General features: G+C 40.7%; 1 protein-coding gene and 1 long non-coding RNA gene across 2 annotated transcripts; one reads left to right on the forward strand and one right to left on the reverse strand.

The window, feature by feature from the left end:
- The first annotated feature begins 4,942 nt into the window (after positions 1–4,942).
- On the forward strand, positions 4,943–14,591 carry LOC143608139 (pre-mRNA-splicing factor ATP-dependent RNA helicase DEAH7-like). Its single transcript, XM_077083310.1, has 16 exons — positions 4,943–5,069; positions 5,211–5,426; positions 5,829–5,902; positions 6,354–6,619; positions 6,761–6,945; positions 7,063–7,202; positions 7,299–7,387; positions 8,099–8,213; positions 8,922–9,099; positions 9,575–9,804; positions 10,328–10,504; positions 10,947–11,018; positions 11,495–11,671; positions 12,151–12,212; positions 12,316–12,468; positions 12,895–14,591. The coding sequence occupies exons 1-16, from the start codon at positions 4,961–4,963 to the stop codon at positions 14,495–14,497; spliced, it is 3,846 nt and encodes a 1,281-aa protein (XP_076939425.1). The 5' UTR covers positions 4,943–4,960; the 3' UTR covers positions 14,498–14,591.
- A 4,935-nt stretch (positions 14,592–19,526) lies between these two features.
- LOC143608138 (uncharacterized) lies at positions 19,527–20,696 on the reverse strand. The gene is made up of 3 exons (XR_013149148.1): positions 20,659–20,696; positions 19,914–19,954; positions 19,527–19,741 (listed from the first exon to the last, which is right to left on the reverse strand). It is a non-coding gene; the product is annotated as an uncharacterized LOC143608138 (long non-coding RNA).
- Positions 20,697–21,621: the final 925 nt, after the last annotated feature.

The raw sequence follows: 21,621 nt of genomic DNA on the forward strand, positions 1-21,621 counted from the left end.
TCTCGAATACGGTTTGAACTCTATCCCTTATGGTATGTCTTGTCTTTCTTGCTGATATTAGTTTATTTTCTAACTGTTTCTTTTCTTTCAGAGGGGAATAATTTGGAGTCGCTCCTGTTCCCGCGGGAAGCTGACGGTCCCGTGCGGGTGGGCACTCGTGCTCTGGACGACAATGAGTTGCCCATCCTGGAGCAAACGGCGGATCAGTTTGTGGAGGTCTATCCGCCGGGCCAAGAGATCCTGAGCCACCGGCGGCCAGGTAAGGCGATATTCTATCCTCAACCCCTCAATGCTGTATCCGCTGCTGGAAATCCTTACATCCTGTCTTCTTCTGAGGAATCCGCAGATGGTCCTCCCCTTGTACGGAAGAAGAAGGCTGCCGGAGGGAAGGGAAAGGAGAAGGTGGCCTCCACGGCTGATCCGGTGCTTCTATCTGACACCGAGTCAGATAGTGAAGAGGTGGCGGGGAACCCCGGTGGTGAGAAGACCACTGCTCCGGAGGCTACGACTGTTACCTCCGGAGAACCAATGACGACGACGGTGACCGGCGTCAAGAGACCTGCCCCATCGGGCTTGTCCCCGCCCCTCCGTACGTTCAGGCTCAAGAAAACCCGTAAGTACAAACATTCTTTTTGTAGATTTATCACTTCATAATTTATTAACACTTATCTTCTTGTGCAGGCGTGGATGTTGACGCATTCCAGGGTGAAGTACCGAGTAGTACCTCTCCGCCGATGACGGTAGGTTTGGTCAGCCTACCTGAGGCGTCGACCCAGGCGCCTGCGCCTGGTCCCGCTGGTTCAGTTGCTCATTCTGAGCCGACTGTTCCAGCCGAGTTTACGCCACCGCCGGCCGTGAGTGCGATTTTTACGGCGTCCTTCACCGAGCCGGCGGTTACGATTGCTGCGGATTCTGCGGCAGCGACTGCGGCGGCTGCCACCATGCCCCCGCCACCGGCACCGATGGCCGGCCCATCAGGTACGCATGGGAGTACTCGCCAGTCCTTGCCACCTTCCCATCTGCCTGACCTTTTGGATGGGTTTCCTTTGGGTTCAGGTGATGGGTTCGGCTGTTATCGGCCTGTTATAGACCCTACAGGTGCGTAGGGTTCCTTTGGCCCTTTTTAACTTATTTTTATCATCTTTTCCTAACTGCTTTTTTGTTTTTTGCAGTGTCGGATTCCAATGAAGTGTATGTTCCGCGATGGAACATACGCCGAGGAACAACCCTTCGCACCCCTGTGGAGTGCGTGGAATGGGCTCGCCACGCTGCTCCCCATGGTGCGTTGGGGGAAGCCATGGCTAGCTACCAGGAGGGTAGGCTAACCAATGAGCTTCGGGTTCTCCAAGCCCGGATGCAGCCGCGCGTCGAGCTGCTTTGTCGTGAAAACGACAAGTTGAAAGCAGCTCGCGCCAAGGACGTATCTCAGGCGCGTGCTCTTCGGGAGGAGAACCAACGATTGACCGCAGCTGCTGCGGAGAAGGAGAAGGCCTTCAAGGCTAAGGAGACTGCCCAAGCTGTTAACGAACAGCTTCGGCTGGCTAAGGAGACTGCGAGGAACGCGACTGAGAGGGCTACCAAGGCTGAAGCCGTTGCTGAGCCTTTACGCATGGAGAACGAGGAGCTCAAGGCCCAATTAGAGGCTCTCCAACGTGCTCATGATGCCTTGGCCATGGAAGATGCCAAGAAGCTCCAAGAGATCCTGGACCAGAGGGGCGTGCTTGACCACACCGAGCGGAAGCTTAAGGGCGTTGAAGAGGCTGCTGCAAAGGAAGTGCAACTTGCCAACCTCAATAAAAGCGAAGCCGAACGCGCCTGCACCCAAGCCCTGGTTGCCAAGGAATGGCTTATTCGAGAAGCGTTGCCTCAGGTATTTTAGCTTTACGTCTTCACGCTTTCCTTTGTTCATAGAAAAGGTGTTTGACACTTGTATTTTCTTTGTAGGTTGTGCATCGTGTCTTCTCAGAGACATCCTACGACGATGCGATGAGCGCAGCCCTCAACGCTTCTCACGAGGATGGGGAACGGGCTGGCTTCCTGATTGGTCTAGGGTTTGTTGAGAAAGGCTTCCCGCCTTCCAACTTCCCTTTGTACAATGTTGACACTGAAGCCATATATGACCAAGCAGTAAATCAATATGCTGCCTTCCCGCATCCAGTGATGGAGAAGGTGAACCAAGTAGCTGCTGCTGATGATGGGTTAGCCGTCCTTAAAGCCTTCCTCGAACCGCCCCGTTCTTCTGATGGAGCGGGTCCAAGTGGAGGCGGCCCTGAGGCTTGATCCGAAGATCCCTTCCCATTGCTAGGATAGTCTTGTACGGATGTATTTATTTTCTTTTCGTAGGCGGGTAGTTACCCGGCCATTGTAATAATTCATTTGTGAAATATAAATCTTTTTGCGTATAAGATTGTTATTTCCTTCTTTGGGTTCCTTGCTTTATAAACTTATGACTTGCATACTTAGTTTAAATTAGCAATTTTCCAAGTGTTTAGAATAAGTTAACCTGTTGAACGTGGTTGATAATGGGTTAAAGTTTTGCTTCCTCTTTCGTGATTGTGCGGGTAGAACCGTCACTTGCACTTAGTAGGATGGCTAAACTTTAACCTTCATCTGACCTGCGTGTAGGTTTTCCTCATCTTTTGAGGATAAGTTAACCTTTGAACGTGGTTGATAATAGGTGTGAAGTTTTGCTTCCTCTTTCGTGATTGTGCGGGTAGAACCGTCACTTGCACTTAGTAGGATGGCAAAACTTTACCCTTATCTGACCTGCGTGTAGGTTTTCCTCATCCTTTGAGGATAAGTTAACCTTTGAACGTGGTTGATAATAGGTGTGAAGTTTTGCTTCCTCTTTCGTGATTGTGCGGGTAGAACCGTCACTTGCACTTAGTAGGATGGCAAAACTTTACCCTTATCTGACCTGCGTGTAGGTTTTCCTCATCCTTTGAGGATAAGTTAACCTTTGAACGTGGTTGATAATAGGTGTGAAGTTTTGCTTCCTCTTTCATGATTGTGCGGGTAGAACCGTCACTTGCACTTAGTAGGATGCAAAACTTTACCCTTATCTGACCTGCGTGTAGGTTTTCCTCATCCTTTTAGGAATTTGTTTTGAACCGTTCGACGCGCGGTTGTCAATAGGTTAGTGTTCATTTTCCTTTAATGATTCATGCGGATAGACCGGCACTTTCATTTAATGGGATAATTGAACTCTTTCCCTTCAACTGACCTGCGTGAAGGTTTGTCACGTTATTGGGTTCGTGCGGGTAGGACCGCCTTCCCACGCAATGACTTCACGTAATTATGCGGTGAAAACCGGCATATTAGTGTTCAGAAAAGTATAAATGTAAAATCATCAGCTTCGATGTTCTTAGAGAATCATTTCCATTAGAAGTGGCTCTTGGCCTTTTCTTTACAAATTGGAATTGATTTACATGCAAACTGTGTAAATGAGCTCCCTTCCATGTTGTTGGGATGGGAGTGCCATCGAGCCGATACGCACCTGGTTCGGGATCTCGTTCTTTACGCAGCATGTAGTCTCGATATTGAAGCCGGAATTTTGATTCGTGTTTTCCCCAGCTGGGGTTCTATACGCACCCGCCTGCTCAGCCTTTATTGCGCCACGAGGTGCGCGAGCGTCCCATCTCTGACAAATGCTTCGACCATGTCTTTTACGTCTGTGCATTCTTCAGTGTTGTGGCCTTTTGTCTTGTGAAAGATCTAGTGGGTGTGGTGGCGACGACTACAAGTAGGTATAAAGAAAAAGAAGGGTTGAAGCAGGCAGAATACGTGTTTGCCCTTAGCAAGTTTAATCTTATATTAATAAATCGGTTGACTAAAGAATAATAAGCAATTAAAAGACAAAATTACCCATTGTCGTAACAAAGTTAACCAAAAAAGAAATTCGTTTAACCAGCGGGGCTAGCCCAGTTGGCCAGGCAAAGGATGGGAAGACACGGGGAGACCCTGGTTCGATCCCTGATGCCGACCGGATTTTCCCTGATGCATAAAACCTGTCGTGCCTTCGGGCGGGGTGAGCGGGGGTTTTACCGGGAATGCCAAATGATCTTTAGGTTCCAGCGTGGGCCCCGATAATGTCAACATAGTCTGGACCGAGGGTGATGAGGCTGCGAATGCTATCGCGTTATTACTTAACTGAGAAAGTCGCCGTTCAAAAAAAAAAAATCATTTTGTAGGAGTTTCATAAATAAAATAAATATAATATTGGGGTATTCATAAACGAGTCAAAAGATACCCCGACGACCACCGTCTTCATCCATCCTTTTTATTAATAATAATAATATTTGGAACACACTTCGCTTGAGGCTCGATTGATTTTGATCCAAACCAAAGCAAAGCTGGTGGTGATATTCCGACTTGAACCGAATCGAAGCGAAGCGAAGCGAAGCGAAGCTCTATATTATTATTCTTACTATTTGTGGTAAGGAGTCTTCGTTTCTCTTCCCTCTCTTTGTCCAATTATTTGCATGTGTAAACCCTAGCTTATCGATCATTATTTTGTTTTGAAACCCTAGCTCTGCTGATTGCTACTGCATACGATTATTATTAGTCTATTCAATTGAATTGGATTGAACATCTAATTAGTTCGAGTTAAAGTTTGAAACCCTAGCTTTGCTGATTGCTACTGCATACGGTTGTTATTACTATTCAATTCAGCTGAACATCTAATTAATTTGAGTTAAGTTTTGAAGCCCTAGCTTTTGCTATTGCATAGGATTATAGTGATGCCTGTATTGAATTGAATTGAATTGAACATTTAATTAATTTGACTCAACTTCATGATTAATAGGAGGAAGTTTTGTTCACTGGTGGTCTAGCTTCAACAGAAGTACAGCCATGGCGGTTAGTTAGTTTAACTTCTGCTGTTATTAAATTATTATTAACATTTATGTCTCTTATTAACCGACTTATTTGCTTTTGATAGAATCCGATTGACATCGACAAAATGAAGGAGATTCTGGAGCCAGATGAAGCCAGTGGTGGTGGCGGTGGATTACAGTTGCCTGGGAAAGAGAAACTGCTATTCAGACAGCCCGAGAGGAAATCCTTACTAGGTTAGTTGTTTTTACTCGAATTATTTTGTTATAATATATATGCTACTTATACCTATAATTATCTGATTTTTGCATGACGAATCAAAGTATATGATTTATAGGGCATTTAGTGAGTTTTAACTAATACTTACTGTGAAACAGGACTGGATGTTCTTGCAAATGCAAAGCGAGCAGAGGGATCATTTAAGGTTCCAAAACAAAGGACCTCAATGATGGCATCTATGGATGTTGAGATGGAGGAGGAAAATGCTTCCTCCTCAGTCACCGGCCCAGATGAAGCTGCAAATTCCAACGGTGTACGAAATTCTATGACCAAACGTTACCGTGGTTCTAGGGGGAGCAAAACATCTGATTCAGGTATTTGTTGTTTTGAGTTTTTTCTTGGTAGGTCATATAATGTTCATTTGTTTTCATTCACTTTTAAAGGATCTCCAATTATGCATAAAAAACCAAAGTGGTATAAAAATTTGGTGTAAACCACACCAACCAAAACTTCAAAATTAAAGTTATCCAACTTAGAATATCTATAATGTATAACTCCATAAAATTGAGTCTAAAACGCTGCTGGATTTTTTTTATGCACACATTGGAGATGAATAAATTTTGCATAACCACAAGAATATGCCTTTTTAACACAATGGACCCATGAGTAATTTTTTTTTCTTCAAAAGGTTGTGTAGTCTGCAGACGAATGTTGTGCTACTAAGGATAACTATTAATCTATGCACTTTAATTGTGATCTTTTGCTCAATATTGTAGAAAGTCAAATCACTGAAGAACGATTCAGTGGGACATCTTCTAGGCATGGTTCAAGGTCCAGTTCACATTCTGAGGTAACTAACTATTAGAATTGCAGTTGCATCATACAATTAGTGGGTATAGTACTACTGTTTTGTCTAGTCGACATGATCCAAATTTAATGCTTAGTTTTATGAAACTTGCAATTAAAATCCGTTTTAGTATGCAATTTTGATCCAAAATATTAAGACTAGTCTTAGGGGGTGTTTGGGATTCCTTATTTTTACCTCCTTATAACTTATAAGGAGAAGTCATAGGTTACAAATGTGTAACTTATCAACATTTCCTCTCACATAATAAGGAAACCCAAGCACTTTTTTTCAACTTATCATAGTTATAAGGAGGTAAAAATAAGGAATCCCTACAGTCAGAATGATATTTTCAAAAGTTTTTAATGGCTGTTGATTCATCCGTTAAAGTTAGTTGTCTTATTACTGTATCAAATTGCCCCATAAATTTTATTGATATTTTACTTGGATGTTTTAGGATATCACCCCTTCATCCAGAAGTTCCAGAAGTATAGATCATCGGACTTCTAGGTATGATTCAACAGAGCGTGATAGGCATAGAAGTGATTACAGAGATGAGTCAAAAAGTCAAAGTAGGGGATCAAAGAGACACAATACTCATAGGGATAGTCAAGGAGATGAGTCAAGAAGTAAAAATTGGGAATCACCTCGCAATGGAAGGGACTACAGAGACTATGGGAATAAAAGAAGCAGAGGTGAAAGTTCAAGGAGGACTCCTGGTATGTTTAGAGTCTAATTTATTTTGGAAAACCATATTTGTTTTGAGAATAAACATTTTTTAACTGTGTTATAGACTTAGCATTATATGTGTTGTATTTGCTTGTTATAATAAAGTATTGAAGTGTGTTTGGGTGTTGCAGAAAGATCTGAGTGGGATGATGGGAGATGGGAATGGGAGGATACGCCAAGGACTTCGGAAGATACGCCAAGGCGTGATAGTCGTTCAAACAGTAGACATTATCAACCTTCACCATCACCAATGTTTATTGGTGCTTCGCCGGATGCGCGATTAGTTTCTCCTTGGCATGGGGGCAATACTCCCCAGTCTGGTAAGTTTAAATCTTTCTGTTCTCAACTAGTGTGTAAATTATGATTAGGAAAGTTAAATATTTCATTACATTTTACTTTCGGGATTCCTGTGCTGACTAATTTTGGTACCACAACAGGCTATTATGCTTCTCCATGGGACAGTGTGGCCCCTTCACCAGTTCCAATTAGGGCATCTGGATCAACTAGATCTTCAACGTCAAGATCAGGTGGAAGGTCCCAACAACCACTTTCTGCAAAAAATTCCCTACCCTCTGAGGTTAAACTACATTTCCACCTATTTCTTGTTTTTCAAAATTCCAATACACTAAGCATATGGTCTTTTGTTTGACCTTTTCTAATGTTGTGTGCACAGGATGAAGAAGCTGAAAAGGAAAAGTTTATAAATCCAGAGATAACTGAGAGTATGCGATTAGAGATGGAATACAATTCTGATCGTGCATGGTAAGTTTATATATCAAACTAAGATATCTCTCATCGATCTCTGGGAATGAAGTTGGACAGCTATCATTATTATAGGTTTTTCAACATGAAGGGCACATTGTTGACAAGAATATGATATTCTACTTAATTTGCCTTTCTCTTCTATTATTCAATTACCTTCGGATTCATTATTTCCACATTTTCAGAGATCACGTCCAATTATTTTGAAGTTTGTTTATTTTTGGACAAAGATACAAAAAATTTATATTTCTTACCAAGTTGATAATTTTCCCAACTTCTTTTCATCTATAAACTTTGTGAGCATTAAACATAAATATTATGCCATGCCCACTTTTCACCAAAAGTAAACAACTGAAAATTAAGATTTTTTCTTGGGAAGAGATAGATACATGCAAATGCTTATTACAGGCATTACTGTAAAAACATGGAGAAACTAAAATCGACTCTTACACTGCTTTTTTTTTGTAAAGTTTCTTATTTGTACCAACCACATGGTTTATATTTCAACGCTGTTAAAAGTTCTGATTCCATAGATACTTTAGAAGTCACGTTGATATGTATTCTAGTTCCATTTTATGCTAACTGTGGGGAAATTTTGCATCTTCAGATGCAGGATTCTGTATCCTGTAACTTTGATCAGTCATTTCTTTTGTTTTTGTTGTATACACTGCTTTCAATGCTTGAAATAGTAACATGGTTATGTTATCATAGGTATGACAACGAAGAAGGAAGCACTCTGTTTGATGCTGACAGCTCATCATTTTATCTTGGTGATGGTGAAGATGCGACTGTGCAGAAGAAAGAAGTCGAGCTAGCAAAAAGACTGGTGTGTGTAATATACTTATATCTGCTACTTATTTTTAGGATATGATAACGTGCTTGGTTGACATTTGGATGTATCCACTGCATTCTGTCTCTCTCTTATTATGGGTTAACATTTGAACGAAAAAGGGTCATAAGCCATTCATTTGTGTTGTTTGATGTGTTTATTTATTTTACTCTGCTGCTGGTTTTCCAGTCGAATTATCATTATATTTGACACGTCCATTAAAAATAATTTAATTTATTTATTTGATTACATAGTCTAGAATATATGATAGCATACGGTCATACACTAGAAGATAGGTTCCATGCTAAGATATATAGTTTCAATTCGAGTTACTGCATTAATTAGTACTAAAAATATAAAGCTTGAGGCGTAAAATAAAATTTTAAACTGAATAAAAGCTCAAGGAAGCCTCAAATAAGATTATGATAAGAAAATGATTTTTCTAACATATCTTAAGAAAAATTTCAAAAGAAGTATCTTATTTATTTTTTCTGAAGTGTGTGAGAAACCAGTGTTGTAAATTTGTAATCTATAAAGGAAAGGAGATGCACTTCTTATAGGATTATATGCATATTCTATTCCTATGTGTTAAAACAAACAGGTTTTTTCCATTCGATTCCTAATGCAGACCATTATGAGTTTGTTGAAGATTTTGTATTTGGATATTTTAGGATCTAATTCAGTGTTTTTCTTTTTGAGTTATAGACTCGAAGGGATGGAACCAAGATGACACTTGCGCAGAGCAAAAAGTTCTCTCAGCTTACTGCTGATAATGCTCAGTGGGAAGATAGACAGCTTATGAGATCTGGTGCTGTTAGAGGTACAGAAGTGCAAACAGAATTTGATGATGAGGAAGAACGTAGGGTTATGCTTCTTGTTCATGGTATGAATTCTTCACTTTTTTTTTTCATGAACTGAATGATTAGTAATGAGAAAATTTTGTTGACTCATTGCTGATAGTAATACGGTGAAATAAAGAAAACCTTAAGTTTTAAATCTAATAGAACTCTCTACTGTAAACGTTCCTGCTCTTCAATTAGCAAGTCGAAAACAGTGAGGCTAGAAACTAGAACCCCGAGGAAGTATTTCATGTCATGTAAGCCAGCTAAGCAAACAATGAATTACAGTGAAAGAACAGTCTAAATTAAAAGGGAAGAGATATTCAATAGTATTCTAAAATAATAATTAAATGTCATTTTTGTAAGTAATATACCCAAGTTCCTTGTTGGCCAAGACTTCTTTTTATTGATCAATGGTGCTCCAGATGATAAGTTCATCAAAAGGCCCTTGCTGATGTTTTTTTTTGTTAATAAATAAAGCTCCCAACTCACTTGCTGAAATTTTATCTGTTATTTCAGATACAAAACCTCCATTCTTAGATGGAAGAATTGTGTTCACTAAGCAAGCAGAACCCGTAATGCCTGTAAAAGATCCAACGTCAGATATGGCAATTATTTCAAGAAAAGGTTCAAATCTTGTTCGTGAAGTCCATGAGAAACAAAGTATGAACAAGTCACGTCAACGGTTTTGGGAACTTGCCGGCTCAAAGCTCGGTAATATTCTTGGTGTTGAAAAGACCGCAGAGCAGGTTAGCAATACCTTTTTATAGTACTGCGATATATGTGTTAGTCACCCAAGTGTTCTAAGTATTTTCATTTAGTCCACCCATTTGTTGGAACTACTTGTCTACTTTATAGGTCTCTGTGCACGTATCTGATTTCACTTGTACATGCTTATATACGACCACACCCTTGCAATTTTGTAAAGACAGCAATACACTTGTGTTGATCAGACATATTTAAAGGGTATTTTTGTCTGAATTTGATATAAGTGAAATCGGATGCATGCTTAGGTGGCCTCCATTTGCATCATCCCTTGAGCCCACTTTATTGGCCGCCCAAGTATTGTAAAATGGAACACACACTAGTTTTTCACATTGAATTGTTGCTTTTCCGCTTTGAAGCCATTTTTGTGCTTAGGCATTGTTTTAGCCATATTTGGTGAAATACATGTTTGGGTGGCCTATAAAGTAGTTTCAATACATGGGTGTAATATTATTAAGTAGTAGCACTTTATTAATTGTTTAATATTTTGTTTTGATTACATTCTAGATTGATGCTGATACGGCTGTGGTTGGTGAAGATGGTGAAGTTGATTTTAAGGAAGATGCAAAGTTTGCTCAACATCTTAAAAAAGGTGAAGCAGTAAGCGATTTTGCAAAGTCAAAATCACTTTCACAACAACGACAGTATCTTCCTATATTTTCTGTTCGGGATGAATTATTGCAGGTATGGTTTTCCTTATACCTTGATCTAAGATTAATTCTCTACTTTGCGAAAAATATTATCTAAGCATTCATGTGAAAACTCAAGGAAACAAAAATATTATGTTGTATTTATTCCTGATCAAAACAAGTAAATATATATACATAGGAAGCCAGTTTTATTATTATTTATCTAGTTTTTCTATTATAACCTAAGTTATCCAAACTAATAATTTAATTACAAATTATTTAACAATTAAGTAGAGAATCAGTTTTTGGTTCAAGATATTGACAAAAGATCCGCTTTTGTGTCATTTTGATTGGGAATAGGTTCTTGCTGGTTTGTTCTATAATCTGTATGAATATTTATTTTTAATTATGAAATTAAGGTTTTTAAGTTTATGAACAATAACAGTTATATTAGTTTCTATTGATCTGACTTTTCTTTCTTTTACTTTGAAAAATAGGTTGTGAGAGAGAATCAAGTGGTGGTGGTTGTAGGCGAAACTGGTTCTGGAAAAACAACACAGTTGACCCAGGTAACTTCTAGACCCCGGTTATTCATCAATTCATTAGCCCAACTATGGAACTACCGCCCAAACATGTTTTCTGGTTTTTTATACGAAATCCAGCAAAATAACAGGCTGGATAATGAGTGAATCCTTTAAAGTTTTGAAAAGGCAAAACAAAGTTATCTTTGGTTACTTGTTCTATTTTGTAAATCAGAAATTATCCAACGGCTAGAAAAGAAACAAAAGCTCCTTGTTCAGCATGTTATTTGTCAGATTTGTTATAAATGGAACTAACTACGTATTTGGGTGACTTCTTCTTATATTATCCTCTAATTCATTTATATCATCTATGTTTGTATTCTATCTATGATGTTGAATCTTAGTTTTTTAGTGTTCTTCATATATTATCCTCCAATTCGTTCATATAATCTATGTTTGTATTCTATCTACAAAGTTGAATCTTAGTTATTTTGTGTTCTAATGTCCGCGAATTTCATTTGCAGTATTTACATGAAGACGGGTATACAAATAGTGGTATAGTTGGTTGTACTCAACCAAGACGTGTGGCAGCAATGAGTGTTGCTAAAAGAGTCAGCGAAGAAATGGAAACTAAACTTGGGGATTTGGTTGGTTATGCTATTCGTTTTGAAGATGTGACCGGCCCCAAGACTGTCATAAAGGTAAGTTAATCCTCATGTTAGATCTTCACTTGCTAGAACGCTTATTATTTGACTCTTCACTTAAGATACAAGATTATTTTTCTGTGTAATTCATGGGTACCGTTAAGAGAAAAACTAGGAATAATATGTATTGATGTAACTATATCATACGTGAGGTTTAATTCAAATTTAATTAGTTCTGAAAGCTGAAGCGTGCATGATCTTTCAACCGTAATGCTCATATAATATATTTCCTTAACATTTGTACTTCGCAACATAAATTATTCAATTTAAAAGTTCTGTCACTGTAGCGTGGGTGAAAAGAGAGAACATTATATTACTTGTTTTTTTATTTATGTTTTAGAAAATTGTTATATAAAAAATTAAATTTGGGATCATTCTGTATCAGGCTAGTTGTGCAATTATTCATATTTAGATGGTAGTCAACTTTCGTTACTGTATTTGTAGCAAGTATAGATAGATTCATTTTTTTTTTGCAGTACATGACTGATGGTGTGCTTCTGCGTGAAACATTGAAAGATGCTGATCTAGACAAATATCGGTAAGTATCATCTAATAGTGGTCTTCATGGGGTGTGTGTGTGTGATATAAAGTTAATTACTTATCTTAGCTAAATTTGTCTAAATTTGCATGCAATATTGCAGTATTGTTGTGATGGACGAAGCCCATGAAAGATCATTAAACACTGATGTTTTATTTGGGATCCTTAAAAAAGTAGTTGCAAGGCGTAGAGACTTCAAACTTATTGTTACTTCTGCTACCCTCAATGCACAGAAGTTTTCGAACTTCTTTGGGAGGTAATTTCTATGATCTTATCTGTTTATCTATATTTAAAGCAACTATATTGTGGATAGGTGGCAAAACAACGCAAGCTGTTTTGGCTTGGGTTAAGGACAGGTTAAGTCGAGTCAAGCTGGATCAGTTTTTATTCAAATAGTTTCTACCTTAGAAAATAATCAGTGACAGAGTCAATTCATGATAATCTAGCACTTGAATTAATTTAGATATTGTGGATCAAAAATCAACTTGACACAAGTTTTTATTTTTCTTTTTATTTTTCCTAACGCTGCATGTTTGACTTGTTAAGAGAGAAAATACAATCTTTATTGACCCCTTCATTCATAACTAAATAGGTCAAGTTTGCCACCTCGATACTATCATGTCAATATGACTTTATGGAATGTTTTTATATATAGAGTATATGACTAAATTTCTTTTTACAGTGTCCCAATCTTTCATATTCCTGGGAGAACATTCCCAGTTCAAATTTTATACAGTAAAAGCCCCTGTGAAGATTATGTTGAAGCTGCTGTAAAACAAGCAATGACAATCCACATCACCAGCCCGCCTGGTGACATACTAATATTTATGACAGGTCAAGATGAAATTGAAGCCACATGTTATGCCTTATCAGAACGTATGGAGCAGCTTGTCTCAACCACAAAGGCAAAAGTGTCCAATCTTTTAATCCTCCCAATCTACTCCCAACTCCCAGCTGACTTACAGGCAAAAATCTTTGAAAAACCCGAAGATGGGGCCCGCAAATGCATTGTGGCTACAAACATTGCAGAAACATCGTTAACCGTGGATGGAATTTATTATGTCATCGATACTGGGTACGGTAAAATGAAGGTGTATAATCCACGTATGGGTATGGATGCTCTCCAGGTGTTTCCAGTCAGTCGGGCTGCTGCTGACCAACGGGCTGGTCGGGCGGGTCGTACTGGGCCTGGTACTTGCTACCGTCTGTTTACAGAAATGGCGTACCAAAACGAAATGCTCCCACAACCGGTCCCTGAAATTCAAAGGACCAATCTTGGGAATGTCGTTTTATTACTTAAGTCGCTTAAAGTGGAAAACTTACTGGATTTTGATTTCATGGACCCACCACCACAAGATAATATTCTAAACTCAATGTACCAGTTATGGGTTTTGGGTGCGTTGAGTAACACAGGGAGTTTAACTGATCTCGGATGGAAGATGGTGGAGTTCCCACTGGATCCACCGTTGGCTAAAATGCTTCTAATGGGAGAACAATTAGAATGTGTAAATGAAGTACTTACAATTGTCTCAATGCTTTCGGTCCCGTCTGTATTTTTCAGACCAAAAGACCGAGCAGAGGAAAGCGATGCTGCCAGAGAGAAGTTCTTTGTTCCTGAATCCGATCATTTAACTTTACTGAATGTATACCAGCAATGGAAAGCCAATCAGTACCGTGGAGACTGGTGTAATGATCATTATCTACAGGTGAAGGGGCTTAAAAAGGCCCGAGAAGTGAGGTCACAGTTGCTAGACATATTAAAAACGCTTAAAATTCCGCTTACCTCGTGCGGGCCAGATTGGGATATTGTAAGAAAAGCGATTTGTTCGGCTTATTTTCATAACGCTGCAAAACTGAAAGGGGTGGGAGAATACGCGAATTGTAGGAACGCGATGCCGTGCCATTTGCACCCGAGCTCGGCTCTTTACGGGCTGGGGTACACCCCGGATTATGTGGTGTATCATGAGCTTATTTTGACGACAAAAGAATACATGCAGTGTGCGACTTCTGTTGAGCCACATTGGCTGGCAGAACTGGGGCCTATGTTTTTCTCGGTTAAGGATTCTAATAACGCAATGCAGGAACAGAAAAGGAAGCAAAAGGAAGAGAAATCGGCAATGGAAGAAGAAATGGAGAATCTGAGGAGAGAACAATTGGAAGCGGAGATTAGACAGAGGGCAAAGGAGAGGGAGAAGAGGAAGAAGCAGCAACAGGCAATTGCCATGCCTGGATTGAGGCAAGGTGTTTCCACCTATCTACGACCACCCAAAAAAGTCGGTTTGTAATTGCAAAATTATGTTTTATATGTATCAATGATTATACAAACTTGATTCTTACGCGCACACTTTAACGATCTTTATATTCAGAAGTCAGAACATAAAGAGATGTTATTCTTGGGAGTTTTAGTTTATGTGCAATCCCATAAGATTATTTCGCTTTGGATTTGTGGACATTTTACATGGTTTTTTTATCAAGGTGTTGATGAGTTTCTTATATTTTGATTGTATTTGGGTGTTTGGTTTGCTCTTCATGGATTAGACTTTGCCTTGAAGCATCTCTGAAAGATTAACTACAAAAAATGACGAATTCCAGTCTCATTTTTGGTCATTATTATAGAAAAAGTAACCAATTTGAATTCCAGTCATCTCACACTTCAAGAATCTACTCTAAAAACATTTTACTACGTGCTTTTGTTTGTTTCATTAAACTGTACAAACAAAGCGGTCCATTATTGGTTTTCACCAACAATTTTGTTCACAGTCTGACCTAAAAACTATCACATTCAAACTTTGCTCACCCAATTATCCTTCCCAACTTTTCTCCCGGTCTTCCTCACCTTGAGCCGTTCGTCATAATACATCCACCTCAGCTAGTACCCAATAAATCTCTTTGGCGGGCAAACAACTCAATGACTCTTACATTTAACTATATTTGTGCACTTCATTTTTTCAGTTCGGATTGTTAATCTAAACTATGTTGATCAACACAATAATAAATCACAACCAAGTAAAACAACTACTTGAAACAAAACCCACTTGCCAGTATAAATACCATAATCCATTTGATGATCAAAGAAGTGTGACACATCCAGGAATGCAATTTCATTTTACAAAACCAAAATTTGTCTCGAAACATAAACAGTTTCAAACACAACCGACACTGCTTCAAAACTTATCACAATTGCAAAACCAATGGTTACTTGGACTTGCCACTTGCCGCTAACTGGGATTCAGGCTGCAAAATTAAAACATAAACATATTAACAGCCTAAATCACAAAACCGAAGCCAATTTTCATTACAAAAGTGAATTAAAAGTTTACCTCCTTTTTGACATGCTCTTCCTTTTCTGACAGTCAACTCAATATGGCAAGGAGATGACATATAAGCTATATATAAGCAAAAACACAAATGTTATTGTCGAAACACGAAACGAATCTAACCTGATCCATGACGATGCTTCCACGGATTTTCGAGATGAACGAACCACGTCTTGATCTTCTTCCTCTACGGCGGCGCCGGTGATCTGCAACTGTGAGACCTGCGATGGCTTTTCTGGGGGTGTGGAGGTGACCGCTAAGATGATCTTGAAGATCTCTTGTTCACAGACACAAAAATATGGTGGTGGCTCTTACTGAGAATTTGCCCCCCTTGATAAGGAGGTGGAGACCTCCTTATATAGGGAGCCTCATGGCCACCATCATGATACCCTAATGGGCCTAGCCCAGTTAGGGTTACCTCCACAAAACCCCCTCGGCCCAAAAACAAATGTATCAGCCCATATAATAAAATAAGCCAAACGTAATAGATTTAGGGTCGTAGAACCGGGTTTTAGTACCATACCCCTACAAGCCCCCCAAGTCCAGTGTTGCTCCTGGGCGCGCAAGCGTCTAGGTGGAGCGCTGGACTTTATAAGGTGTGAGGCGGGTTTTTCCCTTTTCTTTGGCCTTGTCTTATGGTCTGAGTTTTGAGAGGTTTTCTTCATGATGGTGACATGTTGTAATAAAAGCCTGCGCGCGAGGCGACTTACAAGCTATAATAATAATGAAGCTCGCGCGTGAGGCGACTTACGAGCTATAATAATAATGGAGCTGGCGCGAGAAGCGACTTACGAGTTATAATAATAATGGAGCTGGCGCGAGAAGCGACTTACGAGGTAAAATAATAATAATGCCTGCGCGCGAGAGGCGTCTTACGAGCTTAGAATAATAAAGCCTGCGCGCGAGAGGCGTCTTATGAGCTTCGAGAATAATAATTGAGCTGGCGCGTGAGGCGACTTACGAGCTGTAAAAGTAATAAAACTGGCGCGTGCGGCGACTTACGAGCCTGTAGAATAATGAGAGTCTGCGCGCATGGCGACTTACGAGCTGTAATAATAAAGAAGCTGGCGCGCGAGGCGACTTACGAGCTTGTAGAATAATGAAGCTGGCGCGTGAGGCGGCTTACGAGCTTGTAGAATAATGAAGCTGGCGCGTGAGGCGGCTTACAAGCTGTAAAATCATAAGGAAGCAGGCGCGCGAGGCGACTTACGAGCTTGTAGAATAATGAAGCTGGCGCGTGAGGCGGCTTACGAGCTTGTAGAATAATGAAGCTGGCGCGTGAGGCGGCTTACAAGCTGTAAAATAATAAAGAAGCTGGCGCGCGAGGCGACTTACGAGCTGTAAAATAATAAAGAAGCTGGCGCGCGAGGCGACTTACGAGCTTGTAGAATAATGAAGCTGGCGCGTGAGGCGGCTTACGAGCTTGTAGAATAATGAAGCTGGCGCGTGAGGCGGCTTACAAGCTGTAAAATAATAAAGAAGCTGGCGCGCGAGGCGACTTACGAGCTGTAAAATAATAAAGAAGCTGGCGCGCGAGGCGACTTACGAGCTTGTAGAATAATGAAGCTGGCGCGTGAGGCGGCTTACGAGCTATAAAATAATAAAGAAGCTGGCGCGCGAGGCGACTTACGAGCTGTAAAATAATAAAGAAGCTGGCGCGCGAGGCGACTTACGAGCTTGTAGAATAATGAAGCTGGCGCGTGAGGCGGCTTACGAGCTTTGTAGAATAATGAAGCTGGCGCGTGAGGCGGCTTACAAGCTGTAAAATAATAAAGAAGCTGGCGCGCGAGGCGACTTACGAGCTGTAAAATAATAAAGAAGCTGGCGCGCGAGGCGACTTACGAGCTTGTAGAATAATGAAGCTGGCGCGTGAGGCGGCTTACGAGCTTTGTAGAATAATGAAGCTGGCGCGTGAGGCGGCTTACAAGCTGTAAAATAATAAAGAAGCTGGCGCGCGAGGCGACTTACGAGCTATAAAATAATAAAGAAGCTGGCGCGCGAGGCGACTTACGAGCTTGTAGAATAATGAAGCTGGCGCGTGAGGAGGCTTACGAGCTATAATAATAGAGCCTGCGCGAGTGGCGACTTACGAGCTAAAATAATAATAAAGCCTGCGCGCGAGAGGCGTCTTACGAGCTGAGAATAATAAAAGCCTGCGCATGAGGCGTCTTACGAGCTAAGAATAAAAGCCTGCGCGCGAGAGGCGTCTTACGAGCTACTTTATGTCACGCGCCATGTGCAGATGTTGCATGCACGTGTGCGTAGACTTTGGTTTTGTGTTATGCGCCACGCGCAGATGTTGCATGCGCGTGCGTGTAGATTGTGACATGTGCGAGCATGTGATGCGTAAGCATGAGATGCGTAAGCATGTGTAATATGCGTGAGCATATGTGATGCATGAACACATGGTATGAGGATTCCCAACCCCTAAGTTTGGCGTGTAGCCATATGGGATCTTAGGAGGATTCCCAACCTTGCAGTTTGGCATGTGTAATATGCGTGAGCATATGTGATGCGTGAACACATGGTATGAGGATTCCCAACCCCTAAGTTTGGCGTGTAGCCATATGGGATCTTGGGAGGATTCCCAACCTTGCAGTTTGGCATGTGTAATATGCGTGAGCATATGTGATGCGTGAACACAAGGTATGAGGATTCCCAACCCCTAAGTTTGGCGTGTAGCCATATGGGATCTTAGGAGGATTCCCAACCTTGCAGTTTGGCATGTGTAATACGCGTGAGCATATGTGATGCGTGAACACATGGTATGAGGATTCCCAACCCCTAAGTTTGGCGTGTAGCCTAATGGGATATTAGGGGGATTCCCAACCTTGAAGTTTGGCGCGTAGCCATATGGGATATTAGGAGGATTCCCAACCTTGGCGCGTAGCCATATGGGATATTAGGAGGATTCCCAACCTTGAATTTTGGCGCGTAGCCATATGGGATATTAGGAGGATTCACAACCTCGAAGTTTGGCGCGTAGCCATATGGGATATTAGGAGGATTCCCAACCTCGAAGTTTGGCGCGTAGCCATATGGGATATTAGGAGGATTCCCAACCTTGGCGCGTAGCCATATGGGATATTAGGAGGATTCCCAACCTTGGCGCGTAGCCATATGGGATATTAGGAGGATTCCCAACCTTGAAGTTTGGCGCGTAGCCATATGGGATATTAGGAGGATTCCCAACCTTGGCGCGTAGCCATATGGGATATTAGGAGGATTCCCAACCTTGGCGCGTAGCCATTTGGGATATTAGGAGGATTCCCAACCTTGAAGTTTGGCGCGTGATCTAACCTGATCCATGACGATGCTTCCACGGATTTTCGAGATGAACGAACCACGTCTTGATCTTCTTCCTCTACGGCGGCGCCTGTGTCTTGATCTTCTTCCTCTACGGCGGCGCCGGTGATCTGCAACTGTGAGACCTGCGATGGCTTTTCTGGGGGTGTGGAGGTGACCGCTAAGATGATCTTGAAGATCTCTTGTTCACAGACACAAAAATATGGTGGTGGCTCTTACTGAGAATTTGCCCCCTTTGATAAGGAGGTGGAGACCTCCTTATATAGGGAGCCTCATGGCCACCATCATGATACCCTAATGGGCCTAGCCCAGTTAGGGTTACCTCCACAAAACCCCCTCGGCCCAAAAACAAATGTATTAGCCCATATAATAAAATAAGCCAAACGTAATAGATTTAGGGTCGTAGAACCGGGTTTTAGTACCATACCCCTACAGTTATAATTACTTTATTGTAAATCTTTAATTCTTTATGTATGTAAAATAACAGAAAACTTACGGTTAATTCTTCCATGAGCACGATACGTCCTGCGTCTTTGTTTCTGAGCCTGGTTCACTTGTATGTGTGAAATAAAAAGCGCATCCACATCTAACCCTTTCACCTACAAATTATTAAATTTTTAATTACTAAGAACAAATCGGTTGTTTGAAGTCATGAAAAATAACTTTTTTAACTTACCTCGGCATTCTTTCAGCATTCTTAAGCAGATCCAAGATAAATTTTGCTGACTTTGCGGGCCAGCGACCTTGACCATTGGAATGTCGGTTCTTTGCCTGTGCAGTACGGCCAACGCTGCGGCAAAAATGAGTGAAGGGTATAGCCTGCTTGTGGGCCAAAACATCCTCTAAATACCTCTTAGCTTTGATTAAAGGCAACTTCCTGATAGCATGGGCAGTTTCTCTAGTATTCTACAAAACATTTTATAGACTATAGGCAGTCAAGCAATAGAGCAAATTGAATTACATGTTGATGACATAAATATAATAAATAGGTAGCACAAAAGTGATAGCATAAAGTATATAGTAATAGATTGAGTGACTTGTAAATGTGGTTGCATTAAAAAGGTAAAAAAAGTAGTACCTTGAAGTGGCATCTGAGATCAGAACCCCTAGCCTTGCATGCTACAAAAACAATAGAAGAAATGGTTAAAGATATATATATATACACTAGGCGGGTGTCCGTGCTATGCAGCGGGAAACGTAGACCTTGGTAATCATGTAATAAGTTTATGGGTGTTCATTGTTCGGTTTGAAACCATAAAATCGTGATTTCACAGTTAATTTTTTTCTTTAACTTTTGGCCAATTGTTTTCAATTTCCAAAGGTTATGTTTTGGTTTTCGACGACAAAAAGCGTTACTACCGGTTTGGCCCACAGTTTAATTTAAAACCATCAAAACAAGACCGCAAACACCCCTACGTACGTAAAATGTTATTTTTTTAACTGAAAAAAAATTATAACAATATCATACTCAAATTAAAGATAAAAATATGCTCGTTTTTATGGTGTATTCTTTTTAAAAAAATATTCAAGTATGAAAAAGTTATTAACGTTTAAAAATCATGGAGGTAATTGGGTAAAAAGTGAAAATGACTCTTTTGCCCTCTTTCATGTCATTCATGTTTGTACCATATGAATATTGCTTGTAAATCCTTTAAAGTGAAGCATCTTAATTTGCACTCCTCTCCTCTATATATATATATATATATATAGTTTCTGTTACACCAACTATAACTGTTGATGCAACACTATACTAGCTATGGTTACATACATACATTGTGTTTAAATTTAATAATAATAATTAGACATAAATCCTAGTTGCTTACATTTGGTAGGATTATCAGGCTCTTTGGAGTACTTGACCTGCAATGCAATATGACAATTAGTATTGAACTAACTGATAACACACAAGACAAGAATAGCATGCATACTGTCGAAACACGAAACGAATCTAACCTGATCCATGACGATGCTTCCACGGATTTTCGAGATGAACGAACCACGTCTTGATCTTCTTCCTCTACGGCGGCGCCTGTGTCTTGATCTTCTTCCTCTACGGCGGCGCCGGTGATCTGCAACTGTGAGACCTGCGATGGCTTTTCTGGGGGTGTGGAGGTGACCGCTAAGATGATCTTGAAGATCTCTTGTTCACAGACACAAAAATATGGTGGTGGCTCTTACTGAGAATTTGCCCCCCTTGATAAGGAGGTGGAGACCTCCTTATATAGGGAGCCTCATGGCCACCATCATGATACCCTAATGGGCCTAGCCCAGTTAGGGTTACCTCCACAAAACCCCCTCGGCCCAAAAACAAATGTATCAGCCCATATAATAAAATAAGCCAAACGTAATAGATTTAGGGTCGTAGAACCGGGTTTTAGTACCATACCCCTACAAGCCCCCCCAAGTCCAGTGTTGCTCCTGGGCGCGCAAGCGTCTAGGTGGAGCGCTGGACTTTATAAGGTGTGAGGCGGTTTTTTCCCTTTTCTTTGGCCTTGTCTTATGGTCTGAGTTTTGAGAGGTTTTCTTCATGATGGTGACATGTTGTAATAAAAGCCTGCGCGCGAGGCGACTTACAAGCTATAATAATAATGAAGCTCGCGCGTGAGGCGACTTACGAGCTATAATAATAATGGAGCTGGCGCGAGAAGCGACTTACGAGTTATAATAATAATGGAGCTGGCGCGAGAAGCGACTTACGAGCTAAAATAATAATAATGCCTGCGCGCGAGAGGCGTCTTACGAGCTTAGAATAATAAAGCCTGCGCGCGAGAGGCGTCTTATGAGAT

This window comes from Bidens hawaiensis, unplaced genomic scaffold (assembly GCF_021521415.1).
Source record: "Bidens hawaiensis isolate Kalapana, Puna unplaced genomic scaffold, B.hawaiensis_p1.1 tig00100296_1, whole genome shotgun sequence".
NCBI lineage: Eukaryota > Viridiplantae > Streptophyta > Magnoliopsida > Asterales > Asteraceae > Bidens > Bidens hawaiensis.